Source organism: Colossoma macropomum, unplaced genomic scaffold (genome assembly GCF_904425465.1).
Source record: "Colossoma macropomum unplaced genomic scaffold, Colossoma_macropomum, whole genome shotgun sequence".
Taxonomy (NCBI): Eukaryota; Metazoa; Chordata; class Actinopteri; order Characiformes; family Serrasalmidae; genus Colossoma; species Colossoma macropomum.
Window position 1 is genome coordinate 6,261,881 of NW_023494791.1, and position 21,378 is coordinate 6,283,258.

The 21,378-nt window shown below is 39.9% G+C and overlaps 1 protein-coding gene across 1 annotated transcript in view; it reads left to right on the top strand.

Annotated features, from left to right (window-relative positions):
• Positions 1-21,378, top strand: part of LOC118810153 (CUB and sushi domain-containing protein 1-like) — a 597,007-nt gene that overhangs the window by 546,166 nt on the left and 29,463 nt on the right. Inside the window, 6 exon segments of the mRNA XM_036573713.1 lie at positions 4,407-4,595; positions 9,326-9,511; positions 11,501-11,695; positions 15,157-15,330; positions 17,435-17,608; positions 18,549-18,722. Of these exon segments, the coding sequence (XP_036429606.1) occupies positions 4,407-4,595; positions 9,326-9,511; positions 11,501-11,695; positions 15,157-15,330; positions 17,435-17,608; positions 18,549-18,722 (1,092 nt within the window).

Consider the following 21,378-nt stretch of genomic DNA (forward strand, 5'->3'; position numbering starts at 1 on the left):
TTTGATATATTGCAGAGACGCTCCCCGTCGTTAGTGTTTGCTGTTTGTTGCACAACACAACAGTCTGGTATTGGGCAGCCAGGGAATGTGAGATACCAGCAGTGGACAACATATTCTGTTTTTCTGCCTTTAGTGTCAGGGTGGATTACTTCCTAAGCTTCTGGCCTCCAAGGCTCTTGCTTTGGATCCAATTTGGGTCAAAGAGGGAGAGGAAGTCAGCTTTTTCTAAGTTAGCCCTCATTAGACTAGGACCAGACGTTTCGTACCTTCAGGGAGCCGTTGCATGGGCCTGACATAATGGAGGTCAAAGATTCCGTAATGAATTTCAATGAATAGCTGCCGCATCCCATGCATCGAACCTACATTTCCACCAATGGCCAAACTTGATATATTGTGGACAACAGCCCTGTGGCTATGATTATTCTCCATCTCTCTCCCTTCCATCTCTTCTGTCAGTTTGTCACATGCACACACATAAAGACACATTCATGAGGGACCGATATGGAAATTTTTAGGCGCAGTTGTTTTTCACGTACATATCTACTGATAGTGATACACAAATATTGATAAAATATAGACACTGGGACATAATAAAAACAATAATAGTCATTCGCTGCTATGGAGGTTAGCTCATTGTCAACTGAGAGAAAGTTTCTCAATCCGAAAGAGATTTTCGGTTGCTGCTATGCAGGTTAGCTGGTTGTCGGCTAAGGGAAAGTTTCTCGGTCACAAAGACGTGTTTGCTTGATGCTACTTAAATTGGCATGTTGCCAGATGAGAAAAAGTTTCTCAGTCCGAAGGAAATCTTCACTCGCCACTACAGAGTTAGCTTGTTGCCAGATGAGAAAAAGTTTCTCAGATGGAAGGACATGTTCCTTCGCTACTTAGATTAGCTTGTTGTCGGCTAAGAGAAAATTTTCTCAGTCAGAAGTAGATTTTCACTGGCCACTACGCTTTTAGAAATAAAGGTACTATACAGGTAGGTTTTTAAACCGTGGTTTTAGGGTCCAATTGTGTACCTTAAATATGATTTTCCAGGTGAAAACTACGTACTGGTACCTTTTCATGACCTGATGTTTTAAAACAGAACTATAAAATAAAAAGCCTGGAGACGAGACGGGGTGTGTGGAGTCGGTACAGCTTAGAAAATATCATTTCAGTGGATTATGGTTCAGTTATGTTCCCTGACTAAAGGTACTGAGATGTACCCTTGAGGGTCCCACCCCAGTGACAAGAGTGGTACTGCCCCAGTGACAGTTTCATACGTTTTTTCTGAGAATGTAGAGAGGCTAGCTTGTTGTCAGCTAAGGGAAAGTTTTGCAGTCCGAAGACATTTTCACTTGCTGCTATAGAGGTTAGCTCGTTGTCAGCTGAAAGAAAGTTTCTCAATCTGAAGGAGATTTTCAGTTGCTGCTATGCAGGTTAGCTCGTTGTTGGCTGAGGCAAAGTTTCTCAGTCAGATGGAGATTTTTACTCGCCGCTAGAGAGGCTAACTTGTTGTCAGCTAAGAGAAAGTTTAGCAATCCAAAGACATTTTCACTTGCTGCTATGGAGGTTAGCTCATTCTCAACTGAGAGACAGTTTCACAGTCGGAAGGAGATTTTCGCTCATCGCTGTAGAGTTTGCATTACAGAGAAACCTACCATTTATTTTCATGGGGTTGCAAATGCAGTAACATCAGTAAAATACAAGTAATTTACTGCAGCATACCAAATGATGTGTTTTTTTCAGATGATAATAATTGTTGTCACTCAGATCTGAACTTCAGTCTGATACCATTTTTTTAATGCAGTGATCTGATACCGATATGATTTCGATATCATGGTGCATCACTAACAATTATTCTCTCTCACTCTCTCTATGTCTCTGTCTGTTCAGTTCCATGCCCTGTTATTATTCCAGTTTATTTCCGCATTTCCCTGCTTCCTCAGTCCTCCTTTGAAAGAGTGAGCAGTGTGTGATTTTACCCTAGGAAGCCACTTCTCTCACATGGAAGCTCAGCATGCCCGACAAATAATCATTCGGGAAGGCCTCTGAGCAGCTGCACAGTTTGTAAACACTTTGAACAATGAAGGAGCGTCGAGCAGAGCGCCGTAATGCACCTCCATCTCGTTTTATCTTTGAAAATGGCGCTGAGAGTGAAGACTCGGCCCTTTCCGCGGGGCTTTTCTTTCCTTTCTTTAAACACTCCATTGGGTTTTCATTAAACTAAATTAGAAAGCTGTGTTGCATGGGATTTTTTTTAATGAGGTCTAGACACTCTCTACCAAGACTGAGCAAACGTCTTCAGCTCAGTTAGTGTGATGCTGCACTTGATTTTATTTGTCTAAAGTGAGATTAGCTCTAAGCTCCCCAGAGCCTCTGTTTTTGCACGCAGATAAATCAGCTTGTATCATTTTGAAATGAGTTCGCTCATATTGACTAAGTTGCCTTGCTCAGCTGTAGTTATCTGTTGATTAATCAAAGCTTGACAGATAGTAATTTTTATTTTTGTTGTTTATATATTATTTATTTACCTGTATTATTAATTGTATTCCATCTTACTGTACTTTTGATTGTGTTTTGCCTTTTCTTGCTTATTATGGTTTCTAAGATGCTCATGGTTACTTGTGTTCACTACATATATATTTTTTACTTTATTAATTTTATTTATGAAGATTAGTACTCTTGCGATATTACTGCTATATTGCTATTACTGTATTACTGTTGGTATGTCCGTCAGACTCTCAGTTGAGGCTACCTGGTAGCATCTGTAAGAACTTGTGCTAAGAGACTAAAAAGTTCAGCAGTGCAAAAAGAAAATATAAAAGCACAGATAGAAGCACTTGAAAGACTTAAGAAGTATTTGCAAATGTTTTCCATTAAAAAATAAGGTGGCTCCACAGGATATTTAATACAGACACACATTGAAAACTGACAAAATATGAAAATAGGCCAATATAAAGCACAATAAAGGATTTTGTAATTCTGTAGCTGCCCCTTCAGATGAGCTAACACTAGGGCTAAGGCTAAAGCTAACACTGGAGCTAAGAAAACTCATCTTAACATTGCTGTTTTAGATATGACATTAAAAGAAGCGCTGGTAAATATTGTAACAGATGACATTTAGAGCCTGTTGACGTTCACAACATTTTCAGTTTCAGGAATTTAAAAAATCATCACCGCTCTCCCCATTAAAGAGGAGTTCCACTGATATTTCTGAATAAATCATTAATATAGAAATAATTTCATTCAGAGTGGTGTGAAATCCTCTGTTTTAGAGAAAGACAGAATTGTTCACAGTGGTGGTGATAGGAACCAGACATCTAGAGAGTTTAATGCCTCTAAAGGCTCCCTCACAGAAATTTATATGAAATGGTTACGTAAATATTTTCTGATTTCTGAAATATTCAGAATAGTTTGGAAGTAAGCTTTTAGTCTGAAAATGTATTAATTTGTTAAGAGGTACTGTAAGGCAAATAGTCCCCGAAATCGGGGCCTTAAAATTCTCTACAACAAAGCATTTTGAACCACACCACTCTGAATGAGTTTTGTTTACATCTTAATGACTGAATTATACAGAAATTTTGAAAATCAGTGGAATTCCCCTTTAATACCTTTCTCACCTCTCTCAGCCCAATAATTCTGACTAATGTACTACCAGTGTCATTCTCACAGCAGGTTTGTTCTGAGGAGTTTTGTTGGAATTTTTCCTTCACTGATGATTCTGATATCCATACCACTGTTGGCTCTGTTGCTTTGACAATGCTTAATTTTCCACATTCTCCACAGCATGGCTGTATGAGCATTGCTCGCTGTGTATCTGTCTTGTGTTTTGTTGTCTTATTAAATGTGATCCAGGTTATTTGTGTCTGCTATACAGTGCTTTGGGTATTTGAAAATACGTTAGAAGTAATAGTCAATATTAGGGTTTAAATAATGTTAATGATAATACTTATTTGCGTAAATTGACCTTTATACTCTCTGCAGTTTCTTCCCGCTTTACCGTTGTCACATTGCCGTCATTCAAAGTTTTTATGACCAGTAATTTCTTCCTTTATGGTTCAAGTAAACAGTACCATATCACCCCCTATGCTTCCTGAAGTGTTATGCCATCTGTAGGAAGGACTGTGTGTATCGTGTGAACATTACAGAGCATTATAGAGCACTGTTTTCAAATAAACAATGCAGCAGAGTTATTCCATAATTAACAGCATAGACAACAAACTGAGCTTGTAGGTCAGGGGTTCTCAAACTGGGGGCCGCAGGGGGCAGTAAGATGTTGTACATTCCTAGCTAGCAGTTTTTAGTTGTCAGTTTATTTATATTTAAAAATAAATGTATTTATTTTTAAAAAGTGGTATTTGTTTAAAACATGGTAGCCGTAATTGTTTACACAGTTTTCATTTTTTGTCCAATCTCCACAGCGGCTTATTGCAGTGTCAACAGCGCGCCCAAGAACGGTGGGGTGATTAACAGGACGAGAGAGCGACCCGGCAGCAGGATCCAGTACTACTGCAACACAGGCTACAGGCTAGTGGGGCAGCGCAATGCCACCTGCAGACTCCATCCCAATGGCCTGTACCAGTGGGACGCCCCAGCACCACTTTGTCAAGGTAAACTCCACCCCTCCCCTCCTTCTCCCCACTAGCATCTAATATTACATGTTTCTTAGACTACTTATTTGGATTTCTATATATTATTTGTCAGTGAAGTTATTTATTATGTAGGTTGGAGGAATACAGTTAGAAGAACACAGGTTTGGTTCTTGACTTCTTGGTGCACTCCAGCAATCGCATGAATTCCATCAGCAGCACAACTGTATCAATTGAATGAAGGATTGGTTAGATAAACTAGGCATTGGATGGTAACTAAATACTAGACTTCCTTGAGGAGAGATTTTGGAGATGTTTTAAATACTTAGATATGTGAACTTAAAGCTCAGTGATACCTTTTATCACCCTGACCAAAAACTGCAAATGTAAGTGTATGTACATAGTATGCATGGACTATTCTGTTGGGTTCTATTTGCGATCAGTTATAAGATGGGTATGCTAGGAAGCAGAACCTGGGCTATTTTTGTAAGCGAGTGCTAAATGTGCCAGTGTTAATGAACTGTTAGGCAGAGTTTGAAAAACAGGAACTGAGATCATTTCGGTCAGTGGTGGATTAATTTGACAGAGAGAAGCAGCCCTACAGCTGTAGCAGCTAGCTAGAGAGATCAGATGAGTAGAGGAGGTCAAAGAGTGACATGTTGCTCTCTTGATGAACTAGTTATTCTGAACACACCCTTTTCTTCCCCCTTACCTTCATCCTTCTCTCCCCATCGTATCCATTTTGCAAAGCTGTGCAGTCCAACCACGACGCTTTAGGCTAGGACTAAATAAGCTGGCTCGCCAGCTAGTTCAGCTACACATCTCGGATTTTAAGTCCAAATTGGGGGGGCTGGTCGCTGCATGCTCGCCCTCCACTATGGGCCCTAGTGCAGCTGTCCCCCTTATCCAATGAGATTTGACTGTACGCACATTGAACAAGGGCCAGTATGTCCAGAATTGTCCAGGCACCGCCTTGTTCAGCATTTCATCTGAAATGAAGAGTATTAATAGGGAGTTTATCCCCCTTTCCTACAGTAACAGCCACTACTCTTCTAGGAAGGCTTTACACTCAATGTTGGAACATTGCTGTGGGAGTTTGATTTCATTCAGCCACAAGAGCATTAGTGAGGTCAGGTAGTGACGTTAGCTGATGGCCTGCAAATGGTGCTTCAGTTCATCCCAACAGCATGTGATGGTGCTTCATCACTCTAAAGGACATGATTCCACTGGTCCATAGTCCAATAGCAGGGAGCTTTACAGCACTCCAGCCAATGCTTGGTACTGCATATGATGGTCTTAGGCTTGTGCACAGATACCAGAAAACTGCAGCAAATTTAATGGCTGTAGTTTTGTATATTTGTGTAAGGGCTGTAGTTTTGTGTTTGTAGTCATGTGTGTCAAAGGTTTATTTGTATAATTCTATCGTCATTGCTATTATAAGTGTATTTCGAGTCAGTATGTTTTCTGTTTTTTTCTAAGTGAAATGTGTTAAAATTATTGTTTGTGGTAATTGACAGTATGATACAGGTGTGGCAGATTAGATTGAAAGACACTTCCTTTAATTAGAAGGGGTGTCTGGGCACTTTTGGTCATAGCGTATGACAGTATCTGTCACCGTGCCGATTCCATTACATCTTTCTGATGAGTAGTGCTTTAGAACACGTCCTTTGTCCCAATGTCTTTGGAGCGTTCAGTCACGGCGAGACAGATCCGTAATCGAATGTGTTTGATGTGTCTCGACCTCCTTTAATTTCATTGTTCATGCTTCTCTACTCTGTTCATTGGACAGCTAATTTTATCCTTCGCCCTGCGTGCCACTGCGTCCCCCCGTCTGTGCTCCTTTGCTCCCTACCCATCGTCCTCCCACTGTCGCCACAGAGAGAATCCTCTCTGTATGTTCATTAGCAAGGAAAGTTGCCGAGAAAAGGCAGTGCATTAGCATAAAGGTGGGAGCGGGCTGAAATTTATGCAGGGCTAATTGTTTTGGGGGACTGTTATCTGTGCATGCTTGTTTGAGGGAGTTTATGTGAGACAATTACCTGTTTAGAGAGATTGGAGAGAGGAAATGTGGCTCATGTGGAAGTGCATGCCCCCCTCCACCTCCCCCCACACAGCTGTTTTCTGGCTACAAGGAGTTATAATGGTAGCGTTGATCCTCCCATTATCTAGTTTGGTTCCGACATGGTTGTAATCCATATGAGTCTGAAGATGGTTATTATCATCAATCAACATGCAATCATGCACTGGCATGTTTGTGAGAAAATGTCATCTTTTGTTAGCAACTGGTGTGATTTCCACAGCGCTCCGCTGGCAATCTGCAAGATGGTTTATGCAATCACACAGTTAATCCGAAGCTTTTAGGCTGTTAAGATGGCGCCCGAGGCTTCACTGTTTTAGGACGTTTCAATCAGCCGTCCCCTGCCAAAAATGTCTCACCTAAAAAAGAAACCCACCAACATTTCAAACGAGGAGTCTCATTACGGGTAATCATGGAGAGCTAGATGACACCTCACCAAGGACTGGAGGTTACAGCATTAATATTCTTCCCTCATCTCGAAGCAAGTGGAACAGGCTTGGCTCTGCCCCATCTGCGGAGCCAAGCCAGCCAGAATGTGAGCTAATTAAGGCCAATCATTTCTTTAAATGGTGGGAACAATCCAAGCAGTCAGTCTAGAGGTCAGCTCGGGGCAGGCCAGGGCTCGGGGCGTGCTTTTTTTATGTCCTCTCTACAGTGACCGGCCCTTGATCCATTCTGACACAAAAGCGCTTTAATTGGTCCCATTGCATTTCCCTGAGCGGAGGAAACATCTGTTTGCTTGCATGTGTCTTTAATTTTTATTACAGATCCAGCCATGCTCCCAATTTAACTCCCATTAAGCAGAGGAAAAGATAAAGTGGCTCGCACTGGGCTTTGTGTTTCTTGCTCCACTTTGCTTGCCATTTCTTGTAACAACTAAATGTGATCAGAGACACTGCAGTATGTATTTAGATTAGATACAAACCAAACGTTGGTGTGTTTAAACCACATGGGTATGAGATGTTGGAAGTGGGTTTTAACTATTTCCTGTAAAATGAAGTAATAAAAATAGTAATAATATGTTTATTCCATTTTGCCTTAAAATGCAAATAATACACTTTTTCAAACTGAAATTCTTTAAGCTTAATCATCAAAAATGATGGGCCTAGCTTTGGGATATCACAAGTTCGATCCCAGCGATGCCACAGTTATCCATTACAAAGAGTCTAAGCGAGCGTAACTAGCCTCGCTCTCTCTGAGTGTGTATTATGGACCACGCTGTCCCCTCATCACTCAGCTGGGGTTGGCAGTTGCAAGGTTTTGGGTTTTAGTCTCTGAATGTATCCATTTATTGAAGCAAAAAAGGGTTGTAGTTCACCCCCCTCCCCCCACATTGTTTGGATAGTCATTAATAATTTGATCATCCTAATAATCTTAGGGTGGGAATAATAATCACGATTACATTTTCTTTTCTTAAAATTAAATGGTTCTACGCCTTTATGGCTAACAGCTAGTGAGCTGACTAACATTAACTTAAGCTAAGCTAATCTTAGGTAGCAGTAATACAATATTATCTAAATATTAGTTATTTGGTGATTTATCAACATGAATCTGACATATCTGTTTTTTCTGTATTGAACATTACTGCTTCTGACCACTGCTCTGAATATGGAGCTGTAAACGTGCATGATTAGCATTAGCTATTTTAACTAATTGCATAAATACCAAAATATAGTAAGACATTCATATTAAGATTAATGTAGTTAACTAAGATAACCTCTGCTGACAGATTTTAAGTAATAAAAAGGAACCTTGTAATATATGGATATTGTTAAAATCGCTCACTATCTTTCAATATCTGTGGTCTCTTTTTAGCACATGTGTCAAGGGAGCTGTGAGAATGGTGGGGATTGAGAATGGTGCCTTGCAGCCATATCTCACTCTCCCTAGAGTCACTCACTCTCCTGCTCTTCTGTGTGTATTATTTCTGCTCCTGGCTAGCTGTAACCTGATGTAACACCCAAACCCTGCCCTATGCCTCCCTGCTGAAGTAAGAGGAAGAGCACAGAGAAGCAGAAATTTGCAAAACTAAAGTTGCGAAAATGATGAAAGATACTTTAAACACAAACGTTGGTAGGTTGCCAGAACTGTCACCATCAAATAAACTGTGCTCAAATTACTTGTACATCATCACTGAATATAATTTTGATTGCTTGGACTGTGAGAAGCAGAAAATGCAACCAATTTTTAAGACTGAAAATATCCATGGAGATTTCTTTGAAAAACTGAAAGCAGGCATATTGAAAAGAGTGGAAGCTGTAATGAAGGCAAAGTGTGGACAAAAACTACTGAACCTTTTGATATTATAATGATAACTTGCTGTTAAATTTGTTTTCTGCTTTTTCGTGATGCTGAAAATGAATAATTTGTTCCTAATGGCCTTTTTGAATGGAAATAAAGTGACTTTTGCACAGTACTGTACTGTTTTGTTGTCACAGTCTGTCAACCACCCTCTACCCTTTTCACCAATGGTCAGTTTCTGATCATAGGACCACAGCTGACCAGATAATACTTGTGTGGTGGTCTATTCTCAGTGCAGCAGTGAATGAAAATTGCGAGTATGTATGTACAGATAAGACAAATATTTAAATCAACCCTTTGTTTGTGCCTCTCCAAATAAAGTATTTGTACTCAGGAGCGTCCCTAATAATGACTGTTGTGTTTCCATCGGCAGCTATCTCCTGCAGCGTTCCAGAGAATCTAGCCAACGGCTCCTTCCATGGCCTGCAGTACACCGTGGGCAGCAAGGTCCAGTACCAGTGTGATGAGGGCTACCAGGCGGAGAGCGCCGCCCTGCTGTCCGCCATCTGCCTGGAGGACGGCACCTGGAGCAATGCGGCCCACCCTCCTCGCTGCTTACGTGAGCCCCTCCCTGCTTTTCTGTTTCCATACCAACAGCATGTTCAAATGTCTTCTGCTTTAATTGAGCCCATTGCAGCCAGGACCCTCTGTCGACTCACATCCACCCACTGAGAACAGTGTAGGCCAGGTAATTGGCCAAATGAACGATAATGGCTTGATTTTTTTCTCACGGTTTGGTACTCAAACGAGACAAATGCTATGGTGTGGCATGTCCTCCCCCCTCCCTTTGCACTGACCTGAATTACCAGTGGCCCCTGAAGCAGTCTGGGGGTAATATATGCCCGTGGTGCCGTCAGCATAATGGCTGCATATTATGCGTCCCCAGGTCAGTGTCCGAGATGTTCATTACAATTGATGGTCATGGAAAACGAAATGCAGCTTCTGTTTTCTTTAGACTCCTATGAAAGGACACATGAAAAGCCATGTGATGTCAATAAGTTTTATTCTAAACTATTTTTTTTACTTACTAGAACCTTTTGAAAGGCCACATATTTATTTATACTCCACTTTCAGAAATTCCTACTTCAACCTTAATATATTCTTTTCTTGAAAAAGCATGCAGAACATTGCAATTCTGCCTATTATGACAAGAACAGAGCAAAATATGAAGAAGAAATATGAAAAATATGGCATTTATGGTCTGTGTATCAAACTGAATATGTGCAAGCCTGTTATGTAACTGGAGCAAAATACAACCAGTAGCCGCAACAACAGCATCCAGCCTTAATATATATATATATATATATATATGTGTGTGTGTGTGTGTGTGTGTGTGTGTGTGTGTGTGTTTGTGTGTGTGTGTGTGTGTGTGTTTCTTTTTGCTTGTGCCTGTTGCCACAAAGTTGGGAGCATGTAATTAGTAATTCTCTAAAATGTCTTTGTATGCTGTAGCATTAACATTACCCTTCCCTGGAACTAAGGAGCCTAAACCCTGAAAAACAGCCCCAGACCATTATACATCCTCCACCAAACTTTACTGCTGGCATTATACATTTCGGTTGGTAGCGTTGTCTGTCAGACTACTAGATAGTAAAGCATGATTCATCACTCCAGAGAACATGTGTCCACTGCTCTGGAGTCAAGTGGCGGCATGCTTTACACCACTCTAGCTGACACTTGACACTGCGTATAGTGATCTTAGGCTTGTGTGCACCTGCTCAGCCATGGAAACCTATTTCATGAAGCTCCCAGCGCACAATGCTTGTGCTAACGCTGTGTGCTTCAGCACTTGGCAGCCACACTCTGCGAGTTTGTGTGGTGTACTGCCTCGTGGCTGAGCTGTTGTTGCTCCTGGATGTGTTTGTTTCACAATAATTGCACTTACAGTTGACCGGGGGAGATCTAGCAAATTTCACAAACAGGCTAGTGGCAAGGGTAGCAGTGCCACATTTAAAGTTACTGAGCAGAATGTCCCATTCTACTGCCAATGTCTGTAAATGTAGATGACTGTGCCATGGCTATGTGCTTGATTTTATTCACCTGTTAGCAATGGATGTGGCTGAAACACCTGAACTTGGAGAACATTGTAAGGTAAAATAGTACCCACTGAAAATTAATTGTTACCACTATTTTACCATTGTCAACATTATATATAAAAAAAATACATACATACATACACACACACACATATATATATATATATTTGTACATATAAAAAATGAAGGCATATTTGTCTCATCTGTACATATATACTTTCAACTTACTCAAAAATTCAGATAAAAATTTGTGTAGTTCTCTTTTAATGCATCAAAGCCGAAGAATGAATGCCCTGATGGTACATCTCAAACTTTGCCTAACAGCTAAATTGCAACTGAATGGGTGAATGTAATTACATTGTTTGAAAGGAATCTAAAGAAAACCAACTAGACTGAACGTCAGGCTGCTGAAGAATGGCGTGCACTTTTGTTACTTTCTCTGGCCCAGGCCTGCTTACCTCACTTCACATGGGCTTTTTCCATTAATGCTTTCTTGGCTTTGTGTCCCACAGCGGTTCAGTGCCCCAACATTGAGAGCATGCTCTCGGAACACATGGTGTGGCGTCTAATCTCAGGCTCGCTGAACGAGCTGGGGGCGCAGATAATGCTAAGCTGCACTCCTGGCTACTACCTGGAGGGCCGGAGGACTATCAAGTGCTTAGCCAATGCAACCTGGGGAGGACTGGAGGAGAAGTCAACCTGCAAGAGTAAGCCTGCACTCTAAGACCCAGACGCACATGCACATATTTGTTTTTATGCATACCGTACTGAGCAAAAGTCTCAGGCATTTAAGTACATTGTTTAAAACCATTTATCTGGGCAATAATGTGTTTGTGCTTGTAAAAAAATTAATTTCACATTAGAATAAATGCTAATAAACATCAATACAGTAATACAATACTATATATATATAGTACAGCTGATTCTGGGCACATCTAAAATCTCTTTCTTTCCCTGTTAACAGCTGTTTTATATACTAACAGCTAACAGGATTTTATATACCTCGATGTAACACGTACATATTACCTATAGCACTGTGAAAAAGTCAGAGATCACTCTTCATTTTATTAATTTCCACTCAAAACAGCCATTAAGTACAAGTGATTCATTTTTTTATTGTCAGGGGGAAAAAAAAAGCAGAAAATGTATATTTCACAGAAAATTACATAGAAGCATCAAAAGCTAAATATGATATAATTTTTCAGTATTTAGTCCATCACTCTTTACCTTTATTACAGCTTCCATTCTTTTCTGGAGACTTACTTTCAGTCTGTAGGGCTATTTTTCACACCTCCAAAGTTTAGTCTCAGAAGGAAGTTGGGCACATGTTCTGCTTCTCATGATCCAATTAATCCTAACTTTAGATTTTCTAAATTTAGACTGACTCCAAACCCTTAACCTAACCTTAACCTCCTTAACCAAAGAGGATTTTGCTCTTTCAGTTGTAAAAATGTAATGTAGAGCTTTGTAAAAAAAAAAAAAGGCACTTTAAGACATTAGGAGTTGTGTTGATCCTAAAATTGCAGGGATAGTGCTGTGTTTCTCTGGTTTTACTACAGATTCAGGACATTTAAGTCCCTTTTAAAAAACAAGCGCACACACAGACCACCTTCCACACTCTGAGAAATTCATTTGAAAGCCAGACAAAAAAGAAAATACCACATTGTTTGACTAATTTGCCTGTAAGGCTCTTGACGTTTTTTAAGACCACATTTCTAATTACTGAGCGCCGTCCATTGTGTATTTATGAATCTAATTTATTAGAATGGTTAATATGTCAGAAATCCGGCCCTTCTTTATACCATGCCCGCTTTATTTCTGTACTGATCCCGCTTTATTTCTGAAGCCTAATCCCCCAGATTTGGTTTGCAGGCGTAAGATGGGGGCTTGCACTGCCCGAGCTAGCTCTCTCTGACCACGCTCCTGTTTCATCCTCTCAGACAGGCTGAGTAAACAGCACTCTGATGATTAAGCCATCAGCTGGAATGTGTTTTATCTAATTAGGGGTCACGGAGCGAATGTAAATATTCTAATCAGAGAAAGCTTAAGTTTTGTAATGTGTTTACCCACTCTGATGAGTTTAACAGAAAAACCGGTGCTGTTCCACGTTACTGAGCTTTTGGACGTCTTTTTGATCCAGACAAGCCAATGAGGGATCCATGTGTGATCGCCCTCTCTAATGTTTGAGGAAAAATATGAGTGAGTGTTTCACTGTTTAAATTGGGAGCGCTGTGGTGTGGAGTGCTGCTAACCACTGCAGAGTTCAGCTGGAGTTCACATGAACAGTAGCTGCTGATTCACCTGGGCTCGAACGTGATCCGACTGCAGAGCATATGCTTACAGGGTTAGCACTTCTTCCCTGATAAATTTGGAACATAATTCTTTTCTTTGCCATTCGTAACAAAAACACACAACTTGGTCTTTCATGAAAATCAGATTTTAGCTGATGATTACTTCTCATTTTGCATAATTGCAGTTGTAACTGTTAATTCTCGTCCTACCTAGCTGTCAATACATAGTAGCTCCAAACTGACCATAGACACAGGTCAAGCTCAAATATATAAACAATACTCACTGCCACCCTCTAAAGATTTTTATTAACTAACATGAAATAAACAAACATTACTCACTGCTGCCCTCTAAAGGTGTCCTTAACAAACATTAGTTAAACAAACGGTACTCACTGCTGCCCTCTAAAGGTGTCCTTAACAAACATTAGTTAAACAAACGGCACTCACTGCTGCCCTCTAAAGGGTCCTTACAAACATTAGTTAAACAAACGGCACTCACTGCTGCCCTCTAAAGGTGTCCTTAACAAACATTAGTTAAACAAACGGTACTCACTGCTGCCCTCTAAAGGTGTCCTTAACAAACATTAGTTAAACAAACGGTACTCACTGTTGCCCTCTAAAGGTGTCCTTAACAAACATCAAATAAACAAATGCTACTCACTGCTGCCCTCTAAAGGTGTTATTAACAAACATTAAATAAACAAACTTTACTTACCACTGTCCTCTGAAAGTGTTTTTCACAAATATCATATAATTGCGCTCGGCTCAAGTAATTGCTATCAGGCACAAACAGGCTTTGTGCTAATTGTATTCAGTGGCAGAGCAAAAGATCAGAAACAATGGTATGAAAGCCTATCAGTATCAGAATGAACATGTAATATGTAAAAATGCAGTGTATTTGTGTGTTTGCATTTAAATCTCCTTCTTATATTGGCAATGTTGTGCTCAGAATGAAAATTCAAATTGAGTTCTGCAGTTTTAATTTGCAATTTGATATAATCATATTGATCATATAGATGCTTTATGTGTAGCTTTATTTAAATTCAAATCTACTTCCACGTAGATTCACACGCTCGATTAAACGCTTTCTCTTGGGGTTGTGTGTAAAGACATTATGCATCACATGTGGCTATATTTCTCTTCTTTACCTCATCTGTTAATGTAAGAATAGCTATAAACTGTTTGGCCGCCTTATCCACTGGGAGTGCTGCTGGCTCCGCCCTGATGGGATAATTGACAGGTCGAATGCATTTTCAGAATCATTTTAGTTCAGAATGAGTGCAGTAGGTGAGAATATGTAATTACAAACATAAGCGGCACTGTTTCCCATTTACATCTGAATTTTGCTGTCTTTCTAGCTTGGTGCTTTAATAATGTAATTTAAATGCATTTACTAGAGAGTGAAAATGCATAAGATAAATTACATTTTAATTATCATGATGCCATTATTGTGTAATCACAATAAACATAAATATACAGTTCTGGAAATACATTTTAATTTAAATAAAGGTACTCATAAAGCATCCAAATCTTTGTGTAAATGAAATGTCCATGCGAGTATAGCCATGGTAATGAAAAAAAGTACTGAATTTGAATTTTGAGCTCAACGTTGCATATATGAGGGGAAATTTAAATGCAGATATACAGATACGTTGCCATTTTACACATTTCATTTTCATTTATTTTGATACTGATATGCTTCCATATAATGATGGATTTGTTTCCTTCAAGATGTAAAAAATGCACCAATCCCAGTCTTTCCTCACGCTGCTCTCTACATGTAGGCAGTTGTCACAGTTGGCAAGAACAGCCAGTTCTAATAATTAAGAAACTTCCTGCCTTTTTGTAACATGTTGGATTTCCTGTGTTGTTTGCAGTTATCTCCTGTGGGGAGCTCCCTTCACCTCCCAATGGCAAGAAGATGGGCACCCTGACCACCTTTGGTGCAACAGCCATTTTCATGTGCAACACGGGCTACACATTAGTAGGTTCTCACGTGAGGGAGTGTCAGGCTAATGGCCTCTGGAGTGGAGTGGACACTAAATGTCTGGGTAAGTGAACTTCAAACTTCTACATGTCTCTAGGCTTTTAAAGGCACACTAAAGATGTTCAACACCAGGAATGCCCTGAGACTCAGACAGAAGAGGTCAGGGACCTGAGGGATCTCTCTGAATCAGCAACCTATTTAAACAGACGACATGTACAGGTACTCCAGGACTCGGTTAACCGTTCCGGGTACCAGGTACCAGTACCTTAATGTTTTCTCTTTTTTGGATTTACACATTATCATGCCTTTTATAAATACAAAATAAACCTGAATGATGTAATTGATTTTTAAATTGATTTTTTCTCCACACAATAAGACCAAAGTTAAATAAATATGTAAAAAGTAACAAGAATTTCTTATTTTGAAAAAAAAATTTGTGTGTGCTATTTTGAGGAACATAATTTGGTTCTAGATCTCCTGGATACTTCTGGATTATAACTACAAATAACGCTTGGCTTCCTCAAGGTTTGGAAATAGTTAAATGAACACAGTGATATATGTAAAATTACTATTTATTGTTGTAAGTAGCTCTATTGTTAGATCTGTAGATCTCTTAGCTCATCCAAAGATGTGCAAGTTACTATGTGACACAAAGACATACTGCTTTAACCTACAGCAACTAAAATATAAACTTTTTAAAATAATAAATCATGTTTTTTAAAAGGTACTCATCTGTGTGGTGCCGAATGTAACTCTTTAAATTAATACTGTCAGGTAATTTACCACAGCTTAAGTGAACTTAGAAGCAAATAGCTAAAGTGAAAAAGCACTCAGTTATAAGATGTGTAGGAAGATGAACCCAAAAAGCCCAATTAAAGACCAGGAGTCAGGATTTAAAATGGAAAGATCTGAAGTCTCAGATAGATAATTTTGAAAAGTGAAACCAGAATTAAAGCACCATAAAATCCAATAACAGCTGTAGTCTCTCCCCTCTACTCTTACTCCACATATAGAATGCTCATACTTTAATGCAGATCAACTGTAAATCAAATTAAATGAATTGTAATAACTAAACAAAATAAATCATCGGTCAACATTAATCACTGTAGGTGGCATCATATTCACATCTTCTTGTCCAGTTTCGATGACCATAGTCTACCATCTTCTCCTGGGCACAACAGGGTCTTTTCATCTCAACAGCAGCCTTCAGCAGGGACACTCAAAACGTCTTGCCCCTGGAATAATACAAAATACAAAAACAGCAGCTTACAAAACAACAACCTTCAAGGCCTAACAAGCGATCACACACCACAAAAACAGCAGAAAGAAAAATCTGATGTTCTCTGCCTCAATGTGAGCAAGCCAAAAGGGTGACAGCGGTGGGGAAAATCCCAAAATTTCGCTTTCAGGAAGAAACATAGAGAGGATTTCAATGAATGAAAACTTTTATTAATTGAAAAATGTATTTTATTCCGAACAGAATTCCATTCTAATGAAATCTAAATAATTTGCACTGAAATGTTTTGATTTTGGTCCAATAACATTTGAACTTTGTTAAGATAAAAAAAAAGTTTGTGTAAACAGATAGATTGAATGCAAGTGTGCGTTGCTTGGGAATTGAGCTGTCCCCAAACTTTTGAAGGACCGTGTATCTAAAAAGTCCTTTTGAAAAGCAGTGGCAATATGCAGTTTGATGCAAACAGCGGGCTTTTCAAACAGCAGATTGTGGCTTTGAGCGATTTATTATTAGATTATGCCATAAGACAAAGCAGACATCTAATGCACCTTCTGCAGTACATAATCCATCGCCCTCTTCTCCTGCTTCGCCATAACGCGGGGGCTATAAACACGCCAGAATCCTTAAGCAAGCAGCAGAGGCAGATGAACTGAAACACGTCGCTGTTAGAAGAGCGCACTCCCTGACCCTTAGCCGCATCGCCCGCTGCTTGACCAAACAGTACTGAGGGCGTTTCATCAAAATGTCAGCCACTGACTGCTGCAGAACAGAAAGCAGGACTGCTGTCTCTCTCACTCAGCCACTGTTTAACATGGCTTTCGGTTGCCGTCTCGATTCATATTAGCTTGTCACGCATGCTTTGGTTTCTTGCGGATGGGCGTTAATGATGCAGCCTTGTAACTGTTTGTTGTTTGTCGCACTTTTGTCATAGCTGGCCACTGTGACTCGCCCGATCCCATTACTAATGGCCACATCAGCGGCGATGGCTCCAGCTACAGAGACACAGTGGTCTATCAGTGCAACCTGGGATTTCGCCTCATCGGAACCTCGGTGCGCATCTGCCAGCAGGACCACAGGTGGTCGGGGCAAGCACCTGTCTGTGTTCGTAAGTGTCTACAGGTTTAAAAATAACCTGCTTTACTGCTTTAAAAGGAAGGTTTGCAGATTTTTTTTTTTTTTTTTCTTGAAATTTTCCAACATGGCTTTAGCCTGTGTGTGTGAGAGGGGTGGGTGCTGAGTTGATTGCTAGGCTTTACCTTGAGTTTCAACATGTCGATTTATTCAGCTCATAATGGGGTTGAAACTGGGGTTTGGCCTAATGCACATCCATTATGTTAACTTCTTAAAACTCAGGAGATGTGCGAGGGCTCCCAGGTGGTGCAGTTGGCTAAGAAGGCGGCACAAGTTAAGTTTTCAAGCGAAATCACAGAAATTAGTAACCAGCAGTGCGAGAGGGCTTTGTTCCTCTCTCACTGTCAATGCAAAGCAGGGGCTGAATTACAGGGTAGGTTGAGAGGAGGGGTCTGATCCCCTTTAAGTAAGACTTCACCCCTCAGAAGCTAAGTAAAAGAAAAGTCGGGGGGTCTTTTGCTACCATGTTATTTGAAAGCGTTCTGCATACACTCACTTCAGAACACATGCATAAGCATTGAATGCTTACCCAGCCATCACCATGTCTTGGAATATCTTAAGACACACTTATGAAGACATATTAAGACATCTTAAAGCATTTCCTAAGAAACCAACTATTAGCTGGTTTTAAGATGAGAAAATATTTATTGTTGACAAAAAACCTCACATCTCCAAATTGGCAACTTTGCAGTAGAAGGACTTTCATTGGAAGTTTTATTTGATGCACCTGGTGTTTCCAAATTATGTCAAAAAATAAAAAAATCGCAAAATTGAGATGCTCCTGTTGCTCCAACAGCGTCAGCATGGATGAAAAATCAGTGGAAATCTCCCTTTCCAGTTATCACCATTTGATTGGAACAATTTGACTCCTCACTGGATCCTAGGGTATCTCATTATCTTGTGTTTTTTCTCAGCCATTACCTGTGGGCACCCTGGAAACCCAGCCAACGGGCGGACAAATGGCAGCGAGTTTAATCTAAACGACGTGGTGAACTTTACTTGCAACACAGGCTACGTCCTGCACGGCACGTCACGGGCCCAGTGCCGCATGAACGGCCAGTGGAGCAACCCTCTGCCTGTTTGCAAGGGTAAGAAGCTTCTGCACTCACAACTTCTTCTGAACCCTGGAGCACACTTCCAAAACTCCAAACAGACATGAGCTGGAACATCATCTCATTAACCACAGTAACTTCTAAAGAGGCTGTTTGACAGACACACTGCACTGGCTGGGTGTTAACCAGGCCAAAGCAACATTTGCGATCAGGTCCAATCTGTAGCTGAATGACAACAAGCAACTTTCTATAATTTCCATGATTACAAACATGTTGGTTTGAAATTTGAACAGACATTCTGGCATGATGTAGGACTAATCATCAAACGCATCTTGCCTCAACAGTTAATTACAACAGAAAGGTGTGTATGAAATTATAGATGGCTGTCAGGTGGATTTGAGTCATGACAACAAACAGGGACGTATCTGCATACCTGGTGTGGTGAGATATGCCTAGCTGTGCTTTACAACTCTGTGGAACCAATGCAACATGTAGCCAGGTACACTTCACAGCATGTATAAAACGAAACATCAACCAGGGACTGCTAAACTGAAACCTTGCCTGTAGGTTTAGACTGTGAAGTGTGTCTTACTTGCTAGATGAAAGGGTTGACGTTTGCATTTGGCACCAAATGCGACTCTTTGGCACTGCCGTGCAGATGCTCCACCCTGTGCGGAACACCCTGTTCCTGGATTCAGTCCAGAAAAATGTGTGAATTTGAATAAAATAACTCGATTTGTCGTTGTCATTCCCATCAAAACCGAACCCTCTTTGGAACTCTTTGTTATGCCAAGAGTCACAGTCAGTACTGAGATAGCAAAAAACATTCCACCCTTGTTTTTGTAATATTATCGTTCTGCTCTCATAGAATTACATTGTCGGTCTCATATTTTTCTCATAATATTATGACTTTATTTATGTGAAGCTTTGACTTTTAATCCCATAATATTTTGCCTTTTTTACCAGAATGGATGAGAATATTAAATATTCATATTAATCTGTCTGCTACAATAAAAAGTTTATTGCTTCTTTGTTCTGCAGTAGCCCTAAAAAGCTGCTCCAGCCACTAATTGTGCAGCTTCTTGAAAGACGCAGACTTTGGTTTCACCAAAAAAAAAGTCGCAATTGATTCCCCTTGCTTTTCAGACTTGCACTCTTTTAGCCACTCCCAGCAGGCTTTTACTTTCAGAAGGGACCCCAGGAGCACACAATTTCACTTTGCAAAAACATGGCCAGAGCTGCATATCCCATGAGAATTAGCTAGGTGTCAACATGCTGTATTTAAGATACACATATTCCCTCCTGGCTGTGGAGTATAGCAGGGCTAAAAGCTGTGACCTTCAATATCACAATGTGAGCACAAACATTGCAGTAACTGTGCCTTATTTGGCTCTTTTCACCCCAAATGAATGTGCTAACCCTTTGAGACTTATTACTTTTGATTTACTGTTCAAATATAGTTATGTAATTTAATACAACAGTGGCAAACCATGACTATTAAAGCTAGGCCTTTAGTTTTGTGCTATAAATGTACAAAATTCAGTATGTAATGAAGATAACGCTAATCTTTTAATAACACCCCTATGGGATTCTAGTAGTATATCACTGACAGCGATTCATATGATCGTTTTTGGCCATTCTAGATTAAAATCTTTTTCTGTGCCAAGGAGTGTGTCGAGACAGCAGGGTTTTCAGGAATTATATCTTTCATTCAAAGTGTGCTCTGTCTGTCTGTCAACCCAGTCTGACAACAGTTCAAGCAGACAGACTTTTCTACCTTGTATTTCCCCTGCAGCTATCTGTACATAGTCAATAGATATTCCGTTGTAAACGCAAACAAGCATCTTTTTATGCAATTACTAAGAATAATAGCCATTTTGTTGTAAATCAGGAAAACACCTATGATTAAAAGTTGAGCTAGACACCTGCTAGCCGTGTGAGCAGTAAGCTCTGCGATTTTAAATAAGTAAATACAGAAAGGAAATAATTTTCTTTCTAAAGAAAGAAAGTAAAATAAACCACGCACAGACATTTGTAAAAGATATTCTATGTTGTATTTCAAGTTAGTGACATTATTATATGTTTTACCTTGTGGCAGTTTAACAGTGACTCCTTCAGTAAAGAGGCATAAAGCAGCATAACACAGCCATTTTTCTGATTTTTTCTAACTGAAAAGCATTCACACTGAGATGTATTTGTCAGGTTAACGCTCAAACTCACTGTCAGTGGTGTTTTTAGAGTTTCCAGAACGCCTGAAGTGGTGTTTTTTCTCATGGTGTTGCCAATTGTAATTTAAATCATGATTGTTAATTACGCTGCCAGTTCCTAATTAGCTTCACAAAAAAGAGCACTACAAGCTCTATGGTTATATAAAATAAAAATGAACCAAAAATTACAGACATTCTCTGAAGGCCTAGAAGGCCCTGGGCTTTTCCCATTAAATTACAAAGTTACTCATATTTGTGCTACACAGTGAAGTACGTTTACATTAGATTTACATTCTCAGCTCTGAGCCTGCAGTTGTGACTTTGCTGTTCGTTTCAGGGCCAGGAACTTACAAACATGGCAGAATGTAAAGAATGTTTTTCTCTCTGTACATAAAATAACTTTCCAGTTCCAGTCTCCTGTTCTACATATGAACACTCGTGGCATAGATTGAAAATTTTGAATCTGCACTTTTGACAAGATGCCT